At 48.0% G+C, this 24,484-nt stretch overlaps 1 protein-coding gene and 1 long non-coding RNA gene across 2 annotated transcripts; one reads left to right on the top strand and one right to left on the bottom strand.

Moving 5' to 3' along the window:
- Positions 1-514: 514 nt before the first annotated feature.
- On the bottom strand, positions 515-2,000 carry LOC118935838 (uncharacterized). Its single transcript, XR_005034018.2, has 2 exons — positions 1,415-2,000; positions 515-776 (listed from the first exon to the last, which is right to left on the bottom strand). It is a non-coding gene; the product is annotated as an uncharacterized LOC118935838 (long non-coding RNA).
- Positions 2,001-15,021: 13,021 nt separating this feature from the next.
- Positions 15,022-24,165, top strand: PEX26 (peroxisomal biogenesis factor 26). The gene is made up of 6 exons (XM_036932492.2): positions 15,022-15,186; positions 15,588-15,894; positions 16,939-17,079; positions 17,457-17,749; positions 19,304-19,450; positions 21,251-24,165. The coding sequence occupies exons 1-6, from the start codon at positions 15,141-15,143 to the stop codon at positions 21,352-21,354; spliced, it is 1,038 nt and encodes a 345-aa protein (XP_036788387.2). The 5' UTR covers positions 15,022-15,140; the 3' UTR covers positions 21,355-24,165.
- Positions 24,166-24,484: the final 319 nt, after the last annotated feature.

Below are 24,484 nucleotides of genomic sequence, written 5' to 3'. Positions count from 1 at the left end.
TCCCACATATGGTGCGATGTAGAAGGTGGCCCCAGGAGCTGTGTGGCTTGGTTGCCTTGATTTCAACGTAGGATTCAAAAGCCTTCAAAGCAACAAGGGGAAACACTAGCCGGCTGGTGGAGACCAGGTTCTGCTGTGAGTAACGCCAGTGTGCATTTGAGTCCCCCTCTGCCGTTAGCCTGTGACTCAAAACCTTCTGACACAGTGACCGCAGACCTCCCCGTCCCCCCCCCGCGCCTCCCCACGTGGCCGCCTGTGCCGCAGGGAGCTCATCCAGACCACCGCCCACCGTCTCCGGGCCTTGCGCAGTGGCTCCCAGGCGGGAGGTCTTCCCTCTCATGGGGAGTCCTGTCTGATCGCCGACACTCAGCTGGCATCCCCTTCTGCTGGGAATCCCAGCTCAGTGACACCACTCCTCTGTTCTCCAGACTGCTTTAGGAATCTGTTCCCCTCGCTGGCACTTTACATCAGATCACAGGGAGATACTGCTTTAAAACGATGGTTTTCATTCGGATGAAATTCATACTTCCATCCTTGGAAGGCCCAGCCTCGCTCTGGGCCTTCATTCCTTCCTGCCCCGGCCCTCATCCACCTGCCTTTAGCTGCACTGGATACCCTCGAACCACCAAGTCCACAGCCATCTCAAGGCTCTGCCCCTGCTGCCCCTCGACACGGAGGACTCTTTCCCGGGCGTCAGGGGCGACCGGCGCGTACGCCCGATGGGGCGGGTTTGCGCGTCTGCTGTGCTCACCACCGCGTCCCGGGGCTGAAGCGTCCTGTTGGGGGATGCGTAACTAAATGTCGGGTGAAGAGCATAAATAATACTGTCTTGCGTTCGTTCCTTTCTTCCCTTTACCCCATCTGCCCTTTCGTGCCTGCCCACCCCCGGTCATAAGTGTCCTGAGGACCTCGATCTGGTCTCCTGATTTTTACCCCTCTCAGGATCTAGCTCAGGGCCTTGAGCATGGGTGTTTTAAGAAGTATTTGTTGACAGAATGAAGACTGACCGGGGGCAAGCGCTCCTTCCTGCCTTTCCCACTAGGGGGCTCAGCAGCCTCCCAGGCTGAGTAACCCTTGTCCTTCCAGGGCCGCCCCTCCCGGGCTCCGGAACGCCTCCAGCCCTGCCCGGGAACGTGCGCTCCGGCAGCAGCAGCCTCTTCTGCCCTCGCGGTTCCCTTCTCACCACCGTCCTCGTCGTTTACAAGCCGGCCAGCCTCAGAGAAAACGTGTCTGATCTCCTAGAAGGGCAATCGCCCACCAACACACACCTGATCTTAGAAGAAAACAGGCTGCTGCTGAATTAGTTGCTTGACCTACAAAGTGAAATCTTCTAGAAAGACTTATTAAAAGATCATGACTTTGCTATGTTTCAAAGACCAGGCGTCGGTGATAGAGTCAAATACTCCACACTTACCTCACCCTCCTTCGCTGTCTTTCAAGGGTGAGCATTCTGTTCCTCTTCCAAAACCCAGTCCTTCTCCATATTTGGGAATCTGGAATGGGCACTGGGGGCACGGACCTGTTTCCCCTTGGTGTCTGCTGGGAGCTGTAGTTCCCGGTGAATGACGTCTTCTTTTCTCCAGCCAGCAAGAGAGCTGGGCTTTCTCAGGGCCCTCTGCACCCAGTGGGATGGAAAGGTGCTATTAGGAGGCTTGCTTTCTGTTTCCAGCTCTTGATCATCATATCACTTTTGATCATCTCACTTGTGGTGATCAAATAAAATAAAGGTGTTCTTTAAGTTGTAAAGTACTACATCAGTGCAAGGGACGATTAGAATTAAGCACACTGTGGAAGAAGCTGGACTCCCAGAGTTCTCCTTCCAGCGTCCAGGTTGCATGGGGTCGGGGATGTGTACTGCTCTCAGCTAGAGGGCCCATCATGAGGTAGACTGCCCCACAACAGCAGGACTCTGTCTCTTGTTTAAGGTTGTGGGTAACACCAATATCCGGCTGAAGAATAAAAAGGAATCCCATGACATACTGGGAGTGGAAAAGTCAGGTTACAGGGCAGCAAAATTATTATAATTATACATAATTACTGTTGTGTTTATGGAAGGATGTTCATCGCAATGTTATGGATGGTGGGAATTAGAAGATTATTATTCTCTTGTACTTTTCTGTCTTGTTTGGATTACTTCTACTCTAACGTATCATTTAAACAAAAATGTTAAAAGACAAACAGGAAAAATCAGATATGGAATAACCAGACTGCAGGTTCTGAACACGGGGAGGCACCACATGGTGGCCCTTTGCCACCAGAGAATACTTTTTTAGGTGCAGAAAATGGAGTTGACAGCAACAAAGACTAGCTTGTGAAAATCATGACAAACGCCTGAGAAGAAAAGTCACAGGGCACAAAAAACAAAAACAAAAAAAAGGAAAGTCAGAGGGGACTGGAGCCCCCCACCCAAGATGGCTCCGGAGGGAGAGGAGACGGCCTTTCACCTTGTCTGTTTCAGAGACTGTCATGATTTGGCAGCTGTGGCCCTCGCCGGTGTGCACAGAGTGCTGCGTTTGCTGTGCTGACACATGATTCCTGTTCTTCCACCTCTGTTCTTCCAGGCCCTTGGACTCAGGCTGCCAGAGGGAACTGCGACCCCACCTGCTGGTGCCGTCCAGGGGTCCACCTTCTGTCCTGAGGGACTGTGGGGAGGGTGGGGCGAGCCTACCTGGAATCTACCTCCACTGTCTGCTTTCAGAGCCAGACAACAAAGAACAAACTTGCTTCCCAGAGGGACATGAGATAGAAGGGTGGTCAGCATGCTTACCGTTCACCATAATCTCCTTCCCAGAGGACGTCCCACAGGCAGGTCCACACAAGTGTAGAGGCAGCTTGTCTGTTGGGCCTCCCATCTCCACTGAGGACAAAAGACCTGGGGCTTGAGGGGAGGGCAAGCTCTTTCCAGTTGCCCCAAACAACTGACACTGTCCCCAGACAGGATTGAATGCCTTCAGACTTCAGCATCGAGCAAAGCCCATGTGAATGTGGGGCCAGGAACAAAGAGGGCTGCCACGTCAGGCCTTGTAGTTTGTACAGCTGCACAGCGCCAGGGAACACCAGTCACATAGACTCAGGGTGAGCAGCCCCTCCCAGGGTTGCCCGCCCGTGTGAACCCCAGGAAGGGTAATTTTCCCTCAACAGACTGATGTGCAGAGAAAGAGCCTTTACAACCAGGGATTGGAGCTTGGCTGAATAGTCCTTACCAATTTTTGAAATGAATGGAAGTGTCATTGGTTAAAAACTATGCTTAGACACCTGTTTTCCTTACTCACTAACTTTTTGGTGTTCCATCTGGTGGTGTTCTTCCCTCCACTCCAGAAGCAGGTATTGAGCAGGTCAGAGTGCCTGTGGGCACGGCGCCAGGTGGCCACGGGGACACCAAGGTGCCCTTGAAGTCACAGTCCAAGAACAACCATCAAACACAAAGGCAGAAAGCAGTTCCCTTTATTTATTTTATACTTACTACTTTATTTCTTTTATGCCCTGGATACATGGGGCAGTGTTGGCAAATGTTTGTTTTACTGCAGGCTGTCAGACGCCCAGTCATGGGGTTGACTGAGCATTGCCAGGACAGAAGGCCTGCCCTCTGGCTTCTTCGGCGTCATCCATGCCTTGGCTTTCTCACTGCGCTCACCCGGACAAGGTGTCAGGTGAAGATTCCCGGGAGTCCTCTAGCCGTTCTCACTCCCTGCCACTGCCCAGACACCTTAGTCAGGGCTGCTGACCCCAAATCCTACTTCTGTAAATGACTTGGGACAGAAATACTCCATCAGTGGTTTCTGGCCTTTTTAATACAAATGGCCATTTTTTATTGCTCCTGTCAACCTGTGCTTTGGAAGGATTTGTCTACTAAATAAAATGTATTCATAACATTTGTAGCCTTATCTCAGGTAAATACACAATTTCTTCTTGAAATACTAAAACTGAATCCCATCTTCCCAAGGCCGGCAGCAGGAAGAGCACCCCTGCGCTGCTGGGAGGGGGCCTGGGGCGGGTGACCTTTGAGGCTCTAAATCACCCCAAAGTGTTCTCCGTGGGGATTTCTGGGCCAGTGCGGAGCACAGGTGAGGGCCTCTCTGCAGCAGCAGGGGACACAGCAGGGACTGCTTCCCACCACATAAGGGCTACTGCTTAAACTCCACAGCCTCAATTTCCTTGACTGTACTTTGATAAGCCTCCTTCCAACTTCAAAATTCTATCACTCAGTCAGGGTGACTGAGTTTACTTAATTATTTCCTAGGAAATAGAGAAGAGAGCTCAAGAAGGAACATTGCAAATTGCCCACAGGCAAGAGGGCAGGCTGGGTATCAGTGTCTGGAGACACCTTAAGTGTCTCTCTTTCTGGGGGGACTGAGTTAGGGTAGTGTCTCCTCAATTCCCAGCCTGTGCACCCAGTTTTCACAGATGCATGTCAAGACCAAAAGCTGCAGAACAGCCCAGCAGGTGGGGGGGGGTTCCGCTGCAGCAGTTTGTGCCCATTGTTTTACACCATGCTGTGCCACAGTGAGATCCTGTCCCTGTGCTCAGGAGGGGCATGCTTAGGTAGAGGGACGGCACAAATAACTACAAGAAAACCTGGACAAGTAGTGACTCTGTGGCATCTTACTACGCTGATGGACAGTGACTGTAATGGGGTATGTGGTGGGGACTTGATAATATGGGTGAACATAGTAACCACAATGATTTTCTCATGCGACAACTTCATAAGAGTGTATATCAGTGATACCTTTATAAAAGAAAAAAGAAAATGTGGGACCTGGGAGGACCCCCCAAAAAAACACAAAAAAGCAAAGCATGCCTGGGAGTTGGAAGGAAGGTGTGACTGGCTTGAGTTAGGTGTGATCAGGAAAGACTCTGGGAAGAAGGAAGCCTCTTTCCACCCTTCCATGATAAAGCCAGGGCTGACCTTTTCCAGACTTGGTCTGGCATCATGAGCATTTGCTCAGCCTCCTCTGAGTGAATCCTTTGATTCTGGGAGTGGGTGAGAAAAGGTAGAAATTGGAAATTGGAAAATGGTCTCCACAGAGGGGCTTCCCCAGTCACCTTCAACGCAGATGAAGAGGGGCTATTGCTGGCCTTTTGAAGAGTGCCCATGGGTATGGGGTCTGGTTAGAAATCTCTAGTAATCACTCCAGCTTTGTCATTGAAAAGAGGTGTTTTGAGCTCAGGGCCTTTCTGAGCTTTAATTTCCCATCTACTAATAGGAACAGTAACAATAAACCTGTGTTACCTTGCTTATGGGTGGGCTGTCAAGCTCCAATAAGAGGAGGAAAAGTATCTTGCAGGGCCAGTATTATGCATTAGCTAAGAAAGACTCTGGAACCAAACTGCCTACATTTCAGTTCCAGCCCTTTGCATTCCTTGTGTAACCTTGAGCAAGTCACTTAACCTATCTGTGCTTTGGTTTCTTCATCTACAAAATAGGGACACCAGGACTTTTGTCACAGGGCTGTTGATGATGGGGATGAGATGGATGTAAATGGCACCAGTACGCAGTTATCTGGTGACACACAAATCAGGCTGTTGCTGTTGAAAAGTACTATAGAGGGTGATTATGTTTAGGATGATCCCTTCTAAGACAGAGAAGAAAAGTGAGAATTCTGCTGGGTCTGTAGGGGGAGCAGCTAACAGGAAGCATTGAGTTCTGCCCTGAACTCCAAGTTCAGGCTTTAAAAAGGAGCCATAAAAATGCCATCTAACTGGGGGCAGAGCCAAGATTGCGGCATGGGTAGAGCAGCGGAAATCTCCTCCCAAAACCATATATATTTTTGAAAATACAACAGATACAACTATTCCTAAAAGAGAGACCAGAAGACACAGGACAACAGCCAGACTACATCCACACCTGCGAGAACCCAGCACCTCGTGAAGAGGGTAAGATACAAGCCGCAGCCCGGCAGGACCCGAGCGCCCCTCACCCCAGCTCCCAGTGGGAGGAGAGGAGTCAGAGAGGGGAGGGAGAGGGGGCCCAGGACTGCTAAACACCCAGCCCTAGCCATCCACACTGAAGCGCAGACACAGTGCGTGAGGTGCTGGATACTAGGGGAATAGGACAGTGAGACCTGTGAGCGGGTCCCTGCAGCCGGCGCCCCGGGGACAAAGAAAACCAAGTGCTTTTTGAAAGTCTTAAAGGGACAGGGACACCACAGTTGGATGGAAGCATTCCGGGACACTTAGCCCAGCAGCTGGGAATCCCAGGGAACTCCGGGCACCCTAACCCTCTGGGTGGCAGTGCAGCTCAGAGGCCCCTCCCGGCGATAAATAGCCTCCTTCCTGTTTCCCCTCCAACACAGCTCCGCCATATCGGAGCAGCAGACTGAGGCCGGCCACGCCCACAGCAACCACAGAGTGTAACTCCACAGTAGCTGGGCAAGAATCAGAGGCCCTGTCTGTGAGCAGCTGCCCAGCACAAGCCGCTAGAGGTTGCCATTCTCCCAGGAGAGGAAGGTGACAAACCAGCAAGAAGGGACGTTCTTCCAGCCGACAACACGCGCCAGCTCCACACAACTACCTCTATCGCCATGAAAAGGCAGAAGAATTTGATATAGACCAGAATCACAGAGTCAACCCCTGAGAAGGAGATAGACCTAACCAATCTTCCTGAAAAAGAATTCAAAATAAAGGTCATAACCATGCTGATGGAGCTGCAGAGAAATATGCAAGAGCTAAGGGATGACATCCGGAGGGAGATTACAGAAATGAAACAATCTCTGGAAGATGTCATAAGGAGAATGGATAAGATGCAAGAGGCCATTGATGGAATAGAAACCAGAGAACAGGAACACATAGAAGCTGACGCAGAGACAGATAAAAGGATCTCAAGGAATGAAACAATATTAAGAAAACTCTGTGACCAATCCAAAAGGAACAATACCGCATTATAGGGGTACCAGAAGAAGAAGAGAGAAAAAGGGATAGAAAATGTCTTTGAACAAATAATGGCTGAAAACTTCCCCAAACTGGGGGAGGAAATAGTTGCTCAGACCACAGAAGCACACAGAACTCCCAACAGAAGGGACCCAAGGAGGACAACACCAAGACACACAACAATTAAAATGGCAAAGATCAAGGACAAGGACAGAGTTTTAAAGGCAGCCAAAGAGAGAAAAAAGGTCACCTATAAAGGAAAACCCATGAGGCTATCATCAGACTTCTCAACAGAAACCTTACAGGCCAGAAGAGAATGGCATGATATATTTAACACAATGAAACAGAAGGGCCTTGAACCAAGGATACTGTATCCAGCACGATTATCATTTAAATATGAAGGAGGGATTAAACAATTCCCAGATAAACAAAAGTTGAGGGAATTTGCCTCCCACAAACCACCTCTACAGGGCATTTTAGAGGGACTGCTCTAGATGGGAGCACTCCTAAGACTAAATAGATGTCACCAGAGAAAATAAAATCACAGCAAAGAAAGCAGACCAACCAAATACTAACTAAAGGCAAAAAATAAAATCAACTACCCACAAAAGCAGTCAAAGGAAACACAAATGAGCACAGAATAAAACACCCAACATATAAAGAATGGAGGAGGAGGAATAAGAAGGGAGAGAAATAAAGAATCACCAGACAGTGTTCATAACAACTCAATAAGTGAGTTAAGTTAGACAGTAAGATACCAAAGAAACTAAACTTGAACCTTTGGTAATCACGAATCTAAAGCCTGCAATGGCAATAAGAACACATCTTTCAATAATCACCCTAAATGGAAATGGACTGAATGCACCAATCAAAAGACACAGAGTATTAGAATGGGTAAAAAAGCAAGACCCATCTATATATGCTGCTTACAAGAAACTCATCTCAAACCCAAAGACATGCACAGACTAAAAGTCAAGGGATGGAAAAATATATTTCATGCAAACAACAGGGAGAAAAAAAGCAAGTGTTGTAGTACTAGTATCAAACAAAATAGACTTCAAAACAAAGAAAGTAACAAGAGATAAAGAAGGACATTACATAATGATAAAGCAGGCAGTACAACAAGAGGATATAACCATTATAAATATATATACACCCAACACAGGAGCACCAGCATATGTGAAATAAATACTAACAGAACTAAAGGAGGAAATAGAATGCAATGCATTCATTTTAAGAGACTTCAACATGCCACTCACACCAAAGGATAGATCCACTGGACAGAAAATAAGTAAGAACATGGAGGCACTAAACAACACAGTAGAACAGATGGACCTAATAGACATCTATAGAATTCTACATCCAAAAGCAACAGGATACACATTCTTCTCAAGTGCACATGGAACATTCTCCAGAATAAACCACATACTAGGCCACAAAAAGAGCCTCAATAAATTCCAAAAAATTGAAAGTCTACCAACCAACTTTTCAGACCACCAAGGTATAAAACTAGAAATAAATTGTACAAAGAAAACAAAAAGGCTCACAAACATATGGAGACTTAACAACATGCTCCTAAATAATCAATGGATCAATGAACAAATTAAAATAAAGATCAAGGAATATATGGAAACAAATGACAACAGCACAAAGCCCTAACTTCTGTGGGACGCAGCGAAAGCAGTCCTAAGAGGAAAGTGTATAGCAATCAAGGCCTATTTAAAGAAGGAAGAACAATCCCAAATGAATAGTCTAATGTCACAACTATCGAAATTGGAAAAAGAAGAACAAATGAGGCCTAAAGTCAGCAGAAGGAGGGACATAATAAAGATCAGAGAAGAAATAAACAAAATTGAGAAGAATAAATCAATAGAAAAAATAAATGAAACCACGAGCTGGTTCATTGAGAAAATAAACAAAGTAGATAAGCCTCTAGCCAAACTTATTAAGAGAAAAAGAGAATCAACACACATCAACAGAATCAGAAACGAGAAAGGAAAAATCACGACAGACCCCACAGAAATACAAAGAATTATTAGAGACTACTATGAAAACCTATATGCTAACAAGCTGGAAAACCTAGAAGAAATGGACAACTTCCTAGAAAAATACAACCTTCCAAGACTGACCAAGGAAGAAACACAAAATTTAAACAAACCAATAACAAGCAAAGAAATTGAAGTGGTAATCAAAAAACTACCCAAGAACAAAACCCCGGGGCCAGATGGATTTACCTCGGAATTTATCAGACATACAGAGAAGACATAATACCCATTCTCCTTAAAGTTTTCCAAAACATAGAAGAGGAGGGAATACTCCCAAACTCATTCTATGAAGTCAACATCACCCTAATACCAGAACCAGGAAAAGACCCCACCAAAAAAGATAATTATGGACCAATATCCTTGATGAACATAGATGCAAAAATACTCAACAAAATATTAGCAAACCAAATTCAAAAATACATCAAAACGATCATACACCATGACCAAGTGGGATTCATCCCAGGGATGCAAGGATGGTACAACATTCGAAAATCCATCAACATCATCCACCACATCAACAAAAAGAAGGACAAAAACCACATGATCATCTCCATAGATGCTGAAAAAGCATTCGACAAAATTCAACATCCATTCATGATAAAAACTCTCAGCAAAATGGGTATAGAGGGCAGGTACCTCAACATAATGAAGGCCATATATGATAAACCCACAGCTAACATCATACTGAACAGTGAGAAGCTGAAAGCTTTTCCTCTGAGATTGGGAACAAGACAGGGATGCCCACTCTCCCCACTGTTATTTAACATAGTACTGGAGGTCCTAGCCACAGCAATTAGACAAAGCAAAGAAATACAAGGAATCCAGATTGGTAAAAAAGAAGTTAAACTGTCACTATTTGCAGATGACATGATATTGTACATAAAAAACCCTAAAGACTCCACTCCAAAACTACTAGAATTGATATTGGAATACAGCAAAGTTGCAGGATAAAAAATTAATACACAGAAATCTGTGACTTTCCTATACACTAAAAATGAACCAATAGAAAGAGAAATCAGGAAAACAATTCCATTCACAATTGCATCAAAAAGAATAAAATACCTAGGAATAAACCTAACCAAAGAAGTGAAAGACCTACACCCTGAAAACTATAAGACACTGTTAAGAGAAATTAAAGAGGATGCTAACAAATGGAAACTCATCCTATACTCTTGGCTAGGAAGAATTAATATAGTCAAAATGGCCATCCTGCCTAAAGCAATATACAGATTTGCTGCAATCCCTATCAAATTACCAACAGCATTCTTCAATGAACTGGAACAAATAGTTCAAAAATTCATATGGGAACATAAAAGACCCCAAATAGCCAAAGCAATCCTGAGAAAGAAGAATAAAGTGGGGGCGGGGTATCTCGCTCCCCAATTCAAGCTCTACTACAAAGCCATAGTAATCAAGACAATTTGGTACTGGCACAAGAACAGAGCCACAGACCAGTGGAACAGAACAGAGACTCCAAACATTAACCCAAACATATATGGTCAATACAATTTGATAAAGGAGCCATGGACATACAATGGGGAAATGACAGTCTCTTCAACAGATGGTGCTGGCAATACTGGACAGCTACATGTAAGAGAATGAAACTGGATCACTGTCTAATGCCATTCACAAAAGTAAATTTGAAATGGATCAAAGACCTGAATGTAAGTCATAAAACCATAAAACTCTTAGAAAAAAACATAGGCAAAAATCTCATGGACATAAACATGAGTGACTTCTTCATGAACATATCTCCCTGGGCAAGGGAAGCAAAAGCAAAAATGAACAGGTGGGACTATATCAAGCTGAAAAGCTTCTGTACAGCAAAGGACACCATCAATAGAACAGAAATGTATCCTACAGCATGGGAGAATATATTCATAAATGACAGATCCGATAAAGGGTTGACATCCAAAATATATAAAGAGCTCACACACCTCAACAAACAAAAAATAAATAATCCAAATAAAAAATGGGCAGAGGAGCTAATAGACAGTTCTCTAAAGAAGAAATTCAGATGGCCAATAGACACATGAAAAGATGCTCCACATCACTTGTCATCAGAGAAATGCAAATTAAAACCACAATGAGATAACCAGTAAGAATCACCACCATCCAAAAGACAAACAACAACAAATGTTGGCGAGGTTGTGGAGAAAGGGGAACCCTCTTACACTGCTGGTGGGAATGTAAATTAGTTCAACCATTGTGGAAAGCAGTATGGAGGTTCCTCAAAATGCTCAAAATAGACATACCATTTGACCCAGGAATTCCACTTCTAGGAATTTACCCTAAGAATGCAGCACCCCAGTTTGAAAAAGACAGATGCACCCCTATGTGTATCGCAGCAGTATTTACAATAGCCAAGAAATGGAAGCAGCCTAAGTGTCCATCAGTAGATGAATGGATAAAGAAGATGTGGTACATATACACAATGGAATATTCTTCAGCCAGAAGAAGAAAACAAAACCTACCATTTGTAACAACATGGATGGAGCTAGAGGGTCTTATGCTCAGTGAAATAAGCCAAGGGGAGAAAGACAAATACCAAATTATTTCACTCATATGTGGAGTATAAGAACAAAGAAAAACTGAAGGAACAAAATAGCAGCAGAATAACAGAAGCCAAGAATGGACTAACAGTTACCAAAGGGAAAGGGACTGGGGAAAATGGGAGGGAAGGGAGGGATAAGGGTGAGGAAGAAGAAAGGGGTATTATGATTAGCATGTATAATGTGGGGGTGGGGAATGGGGAGGGCTGTGCAACACAGAGAAGACAAGTAGTGATTCTACAACATCTTACTATGCTGATGGACAGTGACTGTAATGGGGTTTGTGGGGGGGACTTGGTGAAGGGGAGACCCTAGTAAACATAATGCTCTTCATGTAATTGTAGATTAATGATAACAACAACAACAAAAGAATGCCATCTAACTGATGATGTTCTGGAGAGAAGGAGGCACATCTCTTGGTCATCCTGGAAAAAAAACATTATCCCCACCCTGCTGATACTTGTTTCCCCAGTTTGCTTCTGGCCAAAGTTCCACACTAGGCAGGATTCTATGGCACCCAGGGCTTGCCGCCGACATTCCTGTGCTGAGGGCCTCTGGCTGGCTGAGATGAGTTCACAGGGGCAGCTATGGATGTTGTCTGTTGTCATGAGATGTAGGACCAGCTTGGAGAGGGCAGGACAGGCTAAGCTGACTATAGATGTGAGCGCCACTGATCTTTGTAAGGCAGAGCCAAGAGTCAGATTCCAGGTCAGAGAGCAGAATTTCAGAGCTTTGAGATGGAATGAGATTCTGTCTTTTTCTCCTTACTCATTCCCCATTATACCATCTCATCTTGTATCTGCCTGAACTATTCCAGTTACTTTTTGAAGAGTTCAGTGGGCTGTCAAGTGTCTCTTCTGATTCCCACAGTCACCCTGGGTGTCAGGTGTAGTTCCAGCGCCCTCAGATGAGAACACAGGTTCAGAGGACTTCTGAGGGCTCTGACTTCCTGAGGGTCTGGCTCAGCCACTGAAGGAAATCTAACTGGTGCAGCTCACCCCCCAGCCTGGAGCTCTTCCTGCTACAAAAACAGACTCATGGCCTGCCCAAAGCAGGCTGAGCAAATCCACATCCCAAAGGGAAAATGATCCCTGATACACGGAGTCCCTGCCAAGTGTGAGGAAGAACCCCAGGTTTCAGGGGTCAGCGCTCACAATGTGGATTTTGCATTTCACTTATTCCACTAGTTTCCCCAAAATGAAAATACAAATATTAACATGGGCCAGGACCTATAGGTCTGGCTTTATAGATCAGGTCTTATTTCCTCTCCTTGTTTTATCCTACCCTAAGATTGGTTAGGTACATAAAATACCTGTTCACTCTCCCTCAGGTGCAATGAATTTGCTTATGTTTACGATTGTTATGCCTTCGCTTGAGAAATTCTAGGTATATTCAGACATAGGGAGAGGTGGAGTGGTACAGTGGGTGTGTGTTAAGGAATCAATTTGTGGGTATAATGGTGCTAATGGTTCCATGGGGACATAAAGGCCACCAAGACGCCCTGTATAGTAAAAAAATTGGGTGAAACAGAGAAAGCGATCACAATCATATTTTTATATGATTTTATATGACTTTTAGCAACTCTGGGGGGCTTCCCTTCCACATATCTTGACTTCCTCCTGGAAGCCACCCCACTCAACAGCAAATTTGTTTCTGGCAGGTCTGCTTTTGAGCCTGTGCTGCCATCTCCTGGAAAAATTTGGAATAGCAATACATTTCTTGGGGATTAAGAAAGGGGCCTTTCCAGGCAGCTTATCTGCGGGGTGCTCCTGGGCAGGAGGTGATGTGGTCCAGCCAGCCTCAGCTTGCCTTGTCTGCTCAGGTCTGTTTTCTGGTGCTGCACCTGCTTTCCTGATTTTCCAGGGAAGCCTTCTAAACCCAGTTCTAAGAAACGGGGTTTTTGTTTTTGCTTTTTTCAGTCCAATAATTATGTTGTTACTAATGATCTTCATCATCCAAGGCAGAGCTGATAAAATATTTTGGTAACTTCAGTCTTGGACCCATCCACACCCTCCAGGGATCTCTGCTTGCTTTGGAGTTTACTGTGTGGAAGTGAATATTGCCTGGTGAGAAAGGCGCTTAGGGTAGAGCTTCTCACCCATGATCCTGAGCATCTGTTGGTCCCCAGGGCAGTGCTCTGAAGTGAATAGTGATCCTACTCCTGAGCTGAGGGTTGTATTTTCTCTCTGCTCTGCCCCCAACCCTGGATTTACTGTAAGAAAACAAAGTTAAATGTAGACACCAATCCTGCTGTTGTCAGTCCTTCTCTGTTGTTTATTCCTCCTTAGCATGTATGACCATTTGACAAACTATGTTTTAGTTGCTTATATTTTATTTTCTGTTCCTCTCACTATGATGTAAGCTCCACAGAGGTAGGCATTTTTGTCTCTTTTGTTCACTGTGGGATGCTCAGTGCTTAGAGCCAGGGCCTGGCAACTTGTAGGCATTCAAAAGTATTTGTGGAATAAAGGAAGTCCTGCCTCATCACTTTACATGGTTACAGGGGCTGTATTTCTCTTCTCTCAGAGTCTGGTGGATGTAATGTTTCTGTCTGGACTTTTTGCAGAAGGTTGAAAGGCCAGCAGATGGACGAGCCCAGACTTGGTGACAAGGGAAAGGGATGCCTGTTGTGCGAAGGCACTGAAATGTGCCTGGCCTGTCTAATCTAATCACCAGGGGAATAAATAGTTCTAGGGAAGCTTTGCCAAGAGAGTTCAAAAGGTAGGGAACTGGGGACTAAAAACTAAATAAAAGCTGAGAGGGCCTAGTATAAACCTGGGAGGCTGGGCACAGCCTGGGTGAAGCACAGAATAGAAAATAAATATAATTTATGTATCTATGTAAAATTACTTAACTATTATTATAGACATAATTTATTGAATACCTGCTCTGTTCCAGTACTTTATTATAAATTGCATTACATACTGTATGGCTTTGTGTAAATCCGGGGAGAGGAAATCCCGAGGCAGGATACCTCTAAAAACCGAAAACAGTCAAAGGGAGAAATAAAGTTTAAAATCTGTTTATTGCTCACAAAGTGTAGTTCGGGCCCTTCTCTCTTTTCTGCTCCAGCAGAAGCAAAACCGGCCCTCCCCCTCAGCTCTCAGGCACCGATAAGCCCTCCATTGCCCAGGTAATTACCCATTGATATGGAGATGAACTCTCCACCCCTGAGGAATAATGCAAATGCACTAAAGCCATACTTCTTTCCACCATTGAACGCCTTTGATACGCACTTTCCACCATTGATACGCAGATGTACTAAAGCCAGGCCAGATATTCTGGAAATGTTACAATTTTACCCACACTGTTTTTCACAATGTCCCTATTTTATATGGTACAATGAAGACTCAACGAGCTTTTATGCACCTTGCTTGTGTGGTGCCTGAATTCCCTGAACAGAAAGCATAGACAGTACTTACTGTCCAGCAGAACAGAGTAGTGGTTAAATATACGCCTTTGAGCCAAAAGAGCTTTGCACTGACGTCATTATGGGTCCTAGTTGTGTGACCTTCAGCAGTGTCCTCACCTGTAAAGCGCTTCTGGTCTGCCCTCCTGGTATCCTAACTGCTAACCCTGCAGAACCTCAGAATGGGAAGCGTGTGTGTAAGTCCATGTCCATTGCTGGCATTTCTTCTGTCCCGCCTCTTCCGGAACTGGTTCGTGAAGCTCCTCCATGTCAGCACTTGGCCTCAACTACGGGAGCCGCAGTGGCGGTGCGGGTGCGTTTCCTCCCGGGCAGTGCGCGGGCACTGCGCTCGGCGCGCTGGGGGCTGTGGTCCGCGCGCCGCACCTGCCCCTGGGGGGCTGGCGGGGCCGAGGGGAGCGGGTGAACCACAGCTCCCAGAGTCCTCCGCGCCGTGCGCCTGCGCAGGTCCGCGGGCGGCCTGTTCGGCGAGTCCGGCTCTGCAGAGCGCGGGCTAGGGCTCCGGCGCGTGGTGGGCGCACGGGGCGGAGGGCCAGGTGCCCCAGGGCGCTGCCGACCTGTGAGGCTCCCCAGGTGCCGCGCCGCTTGGAGCGGGAGCAGCCGGCGGGCCGGGCCTCTGCCTCGGCCGCACCCTCGCCCGGTCTCGGCCTCTGGAGGGACTCTGGGCAGGGCCGTGAGGACACCCCTCTCCTCCAGGCGCGCTGGGAATACCCCGGATCCCCGGAGAGGCGACGCCTCGCGATCTGGAGACAGGCTCCGAGCCCGGGCTGGCCATGACGAGTGACTCCTCGGCGTCGGCGGCGCCGCCCCGCGGGCCTGGGGTGCCCCTGCGCAGCAGCGAGCCGGTGCGCAGCGCCCCCGCCGCGCCGGCGGCCGCGGCCCTGCTGGAGGAGGCGGCCGACCTGCTGGTGGTGCACCTGGACTTCCCCGCGGCGCTGCGCACCTGCGAACGCGCCTGGCAGAGCCTGGCCGGCGACGCCGGGGCAGAGGCGCCTGCGAACACGTACGTGCTGGGTTCCGTCCGGTTGCGGGCAGTGCCGGGGAGCGCACGGGCTCTCAGTTTGTCGTTCCCAGCTTCCGCCAGGAGCTCGCGCTATGCTTTCGTTAATGCGCCCGCGGCGCCCCGTTCACGCCGGAGGAAACGGAGTTTCTCACAGCTGCACAGTGAGAAGGCCTAGTGGGAACCTGAGCGATTGCTTGCCCCCTGCTTCGGTTAGAAGGGCTTGATGGGAAGGTAGAATGTGCAGCGAGTGTTCAGTAAGCAGGCGGAGGAGCCACCCTCGGGCTCCCCCGAGTCACTGACCTTTGCTGATGAATGGGAGTGAGGTTCCGGGCAGAGTATGAAGTATGTTCTGGTCCTACTGAAGGAGTGCATTGAAGAGAAACTGTGGTCCTGCATTGCGCTTTCTAATGCGGCCAGCCTCTTCTGAGGTTGGGGGCATCGTTTCTCTGGATGAAGTTGGATTGAGCTGCCTTACAGAGGTGGTGGGTTGAATGGTCAAAACTAACTGGAGAGAAGGGTGAACCGGGTAACCCTGGCTGTGTGTTTGAGTGGTGGGTGGAGGCTTGCTGTGGTAAATGCTGAAGGCTGTGATTCTGGGTGCCTGGAGGTCCCTCCGTAGGTGGTGCCAAGAGGTTGGCGGGGAGTCCCAGGCCTGCACCCTGGCAGAAGCCCCGCCCCGGCCTTTTCTTCACTGAGGGAACTCTTTCCATCTGCTCACCTGTGCTGTGCATTGTCCTTTCCCCTTCCTGTGCATTTAAATAAACCTCCTTCACCTGGATACAAAGATGGGTGTTGGGCAACAGTTGATTTGTCTCTGGGAGATTTTCAGGAACTTTTAACTCCTGGGGGAAAGGGCAGTTTTCTTTGTGCTGGGGTGCCTGGGTGCATGAGACCAATTGTAATTTGAAGGCCACTTAAATACCAATGGGGAGGATAGAGGTGTTCTCTGCTGAGTTGGGAGCTGGGTAAACAGTCCCAGAAGGGAGGTGGGAAAGGCAGTGGAGAGGAACCACTTCTAAACCCAAATTGGTTTCCTGCTGACAGCTCTTCGGAGGTGAAATGCTCCCTGTGTGTTGTGGGGATACAGGCCCTGGCAGAAATGGATCGGTGGCAGGAAGTCCTGTCCTGGGTTCTTCAGTATTACCATGTCCCTGAAAAGCTGCCCCCCAAAGTTCTGGAGCTGTGGTAGGTCCTTGCTTCTGACCCACTGAATCAGTCCAGGATTAGGAAGGGTGTCCTTTTTTGAATCAGGGCCTGACCAGTGCCTCTTTCCCCTACCTAAAGCTTCCTTCCAAATTTCACTTTGTCCCTGTTTGTTTTGTTTTTTTCAGACCTCAAAATATTAGCAGTAAAGGATGAGGAAGGAGGAGTTTAAGAGTGGGGTAGAGGAAAAAGGGGACACCAGGAATAGGAGGAAGCAGGTGGCAGAAGTGGAGGGTGGCAGAGCTGAGACAGCTGCTTCCAAGGAAGTCCTATTCCCAGTGTCGGGAGGGGTTGGCTGTGGTTATGAGGTGAACGTGCAGCACTGACTCTCCTCTGGGATTGGGTGACTGGGGCGGCAGTGTTCTTTTATACAGCAAAATGCAAGCGCCTGGAGCTGTGCTGGAAGCTGTCAGAGCCTGGCTGCAGGATGCCGACAATCAGGGCCTTCCTGAGTACACAGCCTTGGCCAAACTCCACCTGCAGCGTGTGCTGCTGCCTCTGGGCTGCTGGTTGGAGGCTGAGGAGCTGGTGGTGGGCTCTGCAGCCTTCAGTGAGGAGCAGCAGTTGGGTGCACTCCAGGCCATCAGCTCCGGGAGACAGCAGAAACACCAGCCCTTGGTGTCCGCGGAGGCCCAGAAGCTGAATGGAGAAGGTAGGACAGTATCCGTCCGTGGCCTCTGTAAAGTAGGGTTGTGGGTGTTGGGGCCCATTGTGACGTTCTGGGCAGCCTGGGAGCAGTTCTCTGTATGAGTAACTCCCAAGTCACAGAATAGGAAACCCGTTGTGCTGCGTAAAAAGCCTGAATCCTCGGGAGCTGGCAGCGGAGGGGTGTCTGCGTGTCGGGGTGTTGCTGAGTCTCAGAACCTTGACTTTCATCTCCTGAGTCCCGTTCTCCTCAGGGCCCTCTAATTAGGTCTCGCGTCTACTGGCTGGCCTGGAGGGCAGCTGCTCCTCCTTTACATGCTGGCCCAAACAGACCAGGTGAGGTATGCTTTGAGACAACCTAAGGAAAATAAAAAAACGAACACAGTAACTTGTAGCTTGACTTAAGAGATAAAAATTACTTCTCTTCAGCTTGGACCCAGCTGGACTGCCTCTGTCTGCCTTCACTTGCTGGAACTCTTGCGTGTCTTCTTCAGGGACTGGGTCCCCCGCCTCAGGGCAGCCCACCAGTTCCCGTTAGGGTGCATTTTCACAAAGTGGCTTCTGTAAGGAAACCACTTCAAGACCCAGCACCATACAGCTGGCTAGCATCAGACAAGGGGTGCCTGCACAGGGTGGTGTGAGTTGTTTTATTGCAAAGGGATTTTAAAGGTCCTCTCCTCTGGACCCCTCCCCTGTGCCTTGAATCCTTTCATCTTTCCCTTGAGTGATCATCTAGTCTATACATGAATACTGCAGAGGACAGAAAATTCACCGTCTCCTGAGGCAGCTCATTCCATCTATGGACAGTTCTGTAGGGAAGTTCTTTCCGATGATGAATTTAAGCTTTTCTCCTGGTAATTTTTACCCACTGATCCTTCATTTTTCTCTAATGTATAGAATAGGCCTAATCCCCCTGTTACATGAAAGCCCTTCAGCTGTTAGGAAATTACAGTGCTGTCTGTGTGCTAATAAGGAGCAGGTCCTGCTGAGATGTAAGATCACTTCTTTGCGGATAGGCTGTTGGCTTCAGGAAGTACCTGCGCTGCCTGGTGCCCTGCCCCACCAGCTCCTGGGGAGGAGAGGCTGACGGCAAATTCAGGTTGTTCCATGAGGACCAGGCCCTGCCTGTTCTTGGGTGGGTGTGTTTATATTCACAGCCCACAACTTAAATTCTCAGTGTGTGTATTAAGTGTCCTTCATTTTCCTGCATTAGCATGATGATCAAGAACTATTGCTGTGTAACTCTGCACATATTCTTTTGTTGACCAAATGTAAAGAACGCTATAAAATAATAAGACTATTAAAAACCCACCAAATGTGCCAGGTTTACCTAGCTGAGACTTTGTCCAAGTTCCCTGCTAAGGAAATAATGTTCTAGTCACGTGGTCTGTCTTTGAGACAGTTTTGGAGCCTTGGGGATTTCTTTAGAGCTGCTTGGTGAAGTTCATAAGCAGACCAACCTTGTCACCGTTTGCCCAGCTTACAGTGAAGCTCAAAACTCGGAGTCAGGGAGGCTGGCTGTGGCGACTTACGCTGAGGTTGTGTTCTGTCTCCCCGCCAGGCTCCTTGTCCCACAAGTTCCTGTCACTGCTGACACTGCTCCGCCGGCTCTGGGACTCTGCGGTGAGCTGCCTCTTTTCTCTGCCCTTCAGAAAGAGCCTCCTGGCTGCCTTGATCCTCTGCCTCTTGGTGGTGAGGTTTGATCCAGGTGAGTCTCCCACCACTCTCCCCTCCCACCCATCCCAGTCTTCTGTAAGGAGGCTTGCGGGATGTGAGCGTGAGCCAGTCCCAGCACACCTCAGAGGAAAGGGCAGCCCTGGAGCCCATGAGGATCTGCTCTGCCCTGCTGACCTTCACCCTCAATCGTCATCCTCTCCTTTGTCCCAGAGTAGATAACTAGAACCTCAGAATCATTGTGATGTCTACAGTTCTGTTAATTTAAAACATAAATTGTAAATGAAATACATAAACATTTTAGAAAATGTGGAAAATAGGGAAAAGTATAGAGAACAGACATGCCCATAAGTCCAGCTATGGTTGTTACACTTTGTGTTATCCTAAGTATTCTTTAAAACATGACTTTAAGTAGCTAATAATATTCCAGTTCACAGAAACTTCCATAATTGATTTAAAACCCATATTGTTGAACGTTTTATATTTTGTGCTTCTTGCTGCGGTGCTGTGAAGCAGACACGAGCTCTCTAAGTGCTGTTTGGTAATCGCCTGGTTATTTCCTGAGGATTAATTCCTAGAACTAAGTCTTGGGCCACAGGTTAGGAGCACACACTTAAGATTTTTGTGTCTTACTGTGTGAATTATGATCTAATCTCTACTCTTCTCATGAATTTAGACTTAGCATTGAATTATGTAACTTTCAAAACTGAAGTGAAAACCAGGAGCCCTATTCCAGCCCCTTTGTTTTCCTTTTTGGTTAAGAAACCTAAGAACTAGAGAGAAGAGTGATTAGCCCAGGGTTACACCAGAATTTGTGTACCTTCAAAACTGCCAGTTCTTGATTTACTTTTCAGTCTCCCCTGTTTCCCGCGCCTCCCTTCCTCTTGTCAGTGAGTTCACAGTTGTCCCTTGAACAAGTGTCCTGCACCAAGTGCTGAGCACATTCCCTCTGAACAGCTCTGCTTGCCATAGGGAGGGTCACTGGTTAGCTCTCAGGACAGCTGAGGACACTTGGTTCTTTTCTGTCCACCTCTGACTTTTTACTTTACTCCAGAGACTTGATAAAAATTTAGAGATTTTTTTTAAGAGTCTTAGCAGTCCTATAGTCTCATAAACCCTGGCCTCCTGAGTATGACAGCAGGGGCCACTGTTTCCAGGCCACTCAGAGCTGCTTAGAGTGCCCAGCCCAGTGCTCCTCCCCAGGGTGGCAGCCTGGACTTGCTGTGGCGATGGTGTGGGGGTTAGGGGGAGCCTGTGATGAGGCTGTGATGAAAACCTGGTAGAAAGGATAGAAAGAGGGTATGCTATTGATGCCTTTCTTTTAAATTACTATTTTTCTTTTTAAGAAAAAAAGATTAGTTAAAAAAATAAGTTAATTAAAACAAGGAAAAACAACCAAACTGAGCTCTATTTCCAAAGAAGTACATTTTACATTATCTTCAATCTGACAAAAATAGGTAATACTGTCACTGGGCTCCAAATGTAAAAGGTACAAAAAAGAATGTAGTGAAAAATCTTTTCCAAAATTTATCTTCCCAGAGGCATCCATGGTTACTAGTTTTTTGTATATCAAAAAATTAGCTTAAAACATAATAAATTTGGGTCTTTTTCTCAGCAAACTTAAGGTCACTATAAGCCAAGTGAAGCAAATCTATCCCAGAGAATGTAGAGAAAGTGAAATTCTTTACTGTTGCTGAGGATGCGAGAAGCAAATACCATTAAGCACCAAAATATGCTTTAGAGAAATCGTGCGCACCCAGGTGGCGCTTCCTAGGGGTGAGGTGGGTGGAAGGAAGGGGGCCACTTTGACCCCTGTCTCCCCCTTTCCCTGCAGCATCTCCTTCTTCCCTGACTGTGCTCTACAAGCTGGCTCGCATCTTCCACCGGATCCGGGGGGCCGTGTGTTCTCCTCTCTGCTGGCCTCCTGTCCACAACTGAGTGGTCTCCCCTGCCCCACCCTCTGGCCTCACGTCCGCTCGGACTAAAGCAGAGTGCTGCGTGGCAGCCTCGTTCCTGCTGATGGCCGGGCCCCTATGCACGGGGCTGGGCTGCCTCATTCTAGAAAGAGCCACCTAGGCTGCCTGCCTGATGCTGTCTCCTTCATGCCCCACTCTGGCTGGTGCTGTAGGTAATGTGGAAACAAAGGGGGGCCAGGGGACACAAGTCCTCAGGAGCAGTCTCCCTTAGGCCCAGAGGCCCCCCGCCAAGCACAGGTTGGGAAGGGAGAGTGCGTCCATGAGTCATTCTGTCTTGGGGACAGCAGGGAGTTTCTGTTTCAGGGCAGGGTGTTAATGAAGCTGGAAGATCAGAAAAATCTTGTTGCAGTGGCCCTTGGCATTTCACTTCCTTGGAAAACTGACCCCTGAGAAAGCTTCCAAGGCAGGCCCTTGATCAGGCAGAGTGACGTCCAGGAGGGCCTTTTCCTTCTCTTCTGGTCCCCACTGGTCTGCTCAGTCACCTGCCAGCACAGCGCCCCGTGGTTTGGCCGTGGGGCCCTCTCTGTGGTCAGGCCAGGGCATGGCTGCCAGAACCGCCAGGTGCCCAGCTCCTCTCACCGGGTAAAGCGGCCTTGCTGGGTGCCTCCTGGGCTTCGGCTCCATTTTTCGGTTCCAAGCCCTGCTCTGTTACACCCAGCATCCTTGCCCTCTCCCCCCATCACACCCTCCCCTGCCTTGCAGGAGTGCTTTTGTACTTGGATGGCAGTTCCCTAGGTTCTGCCTGCATCCTTGCCTCCCGGGTACACGACGGTCCTGCCTCCCCACTTTGTATGTCCTGTTGTTCTAGTTACATGTATTGTTTGTATGTTGCACACATTTCTCTGCTCCTGTGACCTTGAAAAGTGGACCAGCCTCAGAGGCTGAGGAGCTGAAAGGGGAACTGGGTACGAGATAATGTGAGCTGCGAAGGGGATGGCAGGGCAACACAGGGTTTGAAGGCAGCCAGTGATTTTATTCATTGTTGGGGAGGAGGCCCTGGGGCCAGAGTGTTGGAGTAGCTGCCATATTTCAGTGTTTTCTGTTGTTGGCCGCACGAATCTGACATGTTTCTACACAAGAAAATGTAAAACATTACTCTGCTGTCAGGACTGTGAGAGGCTCCTCGCAGGGCTGGCCTTTCTCCAGAGGCCAAGGAAACTGCCCCCTACCTGACCTCAGTGAATGTTGATGCAGAGAATATAGGAGGCGCTGGTTAGCTAGTTTGCCATTGGTTGATATTCAGGAGTTTCAAGTCACCTGTCTCTTTAGTAAAACGGGTAGAGTAAGTACACTTCACAGGAGATTAAGTCCCTGAGGTATGGTCCAACTGTATAGGAAACAAGAGTATGCTTTCCCACACGGGCTTTTTTTTTTTTGGTATCATTAGTCTGCAATTACATGAAGAACATTATGTTTACTAGGCTGCCCCCTTCTCACATGGGCTTTTAAATTGTTAAGAGCCCTGGGAAGAGGAAGGGGGAGGGTGAGCTTTGAGGTGTCTCCTTCAGAATGATTTCTTAAAGTGAAAGTCTGGTCCTGTGCACTACCCTAGAGAAAGCTATTTAGTGGTGTCCCATGGCCCATAGGATAAAACGCAGGTCACCCTGCATGGAGTTTAAGACCCCCTGTGCTTGCATTCAGCAGACACCTCCAGTCTCTTGGGGGCCCTGTGCTTTCTGCATACTGCCCTCCGCTGCCCAGTGGGCTGTGGTTTTCTGAGCACTGCACCGTCCTTCACACCTCTGTGCACCTAGAACCTGCTCTTCCTGTTGGAGGCCCAGCCCCCAGATGCCTGGTGAGCCCCTCAGCTTTCCTCACCGACTTAAGGGCCGCTTTGGGAATCCTTTTGCTACGTCCCCTGCTTCCAGGCCCGTGTCCACATCACTGCTGTGGTAGTGACCCCGTGGCCCTGATAGGTCATTTGTTGCTCCCAGTAACTGAGCTTGAAGTTGGGGATGTGGCTGGTTGCAGCCCTTCACAGCCAGGCCTGCATCCCTGCTGTACCCCACTAGGTGTGTGACTGCTGGGCAGAGAGCAGCCACCAGGCCACGGCCTCTCATCCGGGCCTAGTTCCCCTGCAGAGGGGCTTCTGGATGGGTAGCTGGGGTCCTCCTTATGAAGAGCAAGCACGTCATCCTGCCTCAAGTACAAGCTCTTGTGCGAGGTAGCTGTGCCTCCGCTGCTCAGCCCAGTGCCTGGAAGTAGAAGGTGTTCAGAGGTGTCCACATGAATGAGTATACATTCCTGGCATGACAAAAGGTCTGTGTTTTGTATTGTGAAAACCCCGAGGACAGAGAAGGCCTGGCTGCCCAGTTCATATTTTGGGCGCCCCCTGAAGACCCCGTTCCTGCCCAGCTCCAGGCCTCTGGGTTCTGCGTTTCACGGTTGTCTTGCACTCTGCAATGTCCTCTGCTCACCAGTCCTGGCGGACCTCCTTGTCAGATGAGGGGCTCGGAGCCTGAGCTGCCCGGGTTGCTCTGCCCCTGTGAGGACACAGGCTGGCGCTCACGTCGGCCTTCAGGTCTGGGCTTGATGAGGCCAGGAGGGAGAGAAGGGCATCCTTGTTAGAGTCACACCTGTGCTGGCCATTAGCCACATGTGGCTTTGAGCACTTGAAATATGGCTGGTCCAAATTGAGATGTTTTGTAAATGTAAAACACACACTGGATGGTGTAGTACTAAAAAAAGAATGGAAATGCAATAATTTTTATATTGATTGCATGTTGACAATATTTTGGATATATTGGGTCAGTAAAGTCTGTTATAAAAATTAGCTTCTCCTGTTCTTTTACTTGTTTGTGTTTAAAATTACTGTTTGGCTCACATTGTATTTCTATTGGACAGCACTGTTCAACATAAAGTTCGGAGGGGGTGGAACACAGAAGCAGCTCTATATAGTAGAATTTTGCAGGAGGTGAGCTGTTGACAGATCATGGCCCCCGTCTTTTTAAGTTAAGGTAGGAAATTGAGACCCAAAGAGGTGAAGTGATTTGCCCCAAATCACAGCCTGAATTAGACTGGTGTCTTCTGACTGTTCCTTTCACTGCACCTTGATTCTAAAATCTGGCACTCTGGCTGAAGTTCAGTCTTAA

The sequence above is a fragment of the Manis pentadactyla genome, chromosome 14, assembly GCF_030020395.1.
Source record: "Manis pentadactyla isolate mManPen7 chromosome 14, mManPen7.hap1, whole genome shotgun sequence".
Taxonomy (NCBI): domain Eukaryota; kingdom Metazoa; phylum Chordata; class Mammalia; order Pholidota; family Manidae; genus Manis; species Manis pentadactyla.
This window is presented reverse-complemented; position numbering and strand designations above follow the sequence as displayed.

What these genes read in the sequence shown, in the direction of transcription:
- PEX26 (XM_036932492.2), top strand. Translation starts at nt 15,141, where the DNA reads ATGTCAGCACTTGGCCTCAACTACGGGAGCCGCAGTGGCGGTGCGG. An exon ending in GCAGAGGCGCCTGCGAACAC is followed by an intron (nt 15,895 to 16,938) that starts GTACGTGCTGGG and finishes TCCTGCTGACAG; the next exon opens with CTCTTCGGAGGTGAAATGCT. An exon ending in CCAGAAGCTGAATGGAGAAG is followed by an intron (nt 17,750 to 19,303) that starts GTAGGACAGTAT and finishes TCTCCCCGCCAG; the next exon opens with GCTCCTTGTCCCACAAGTTC.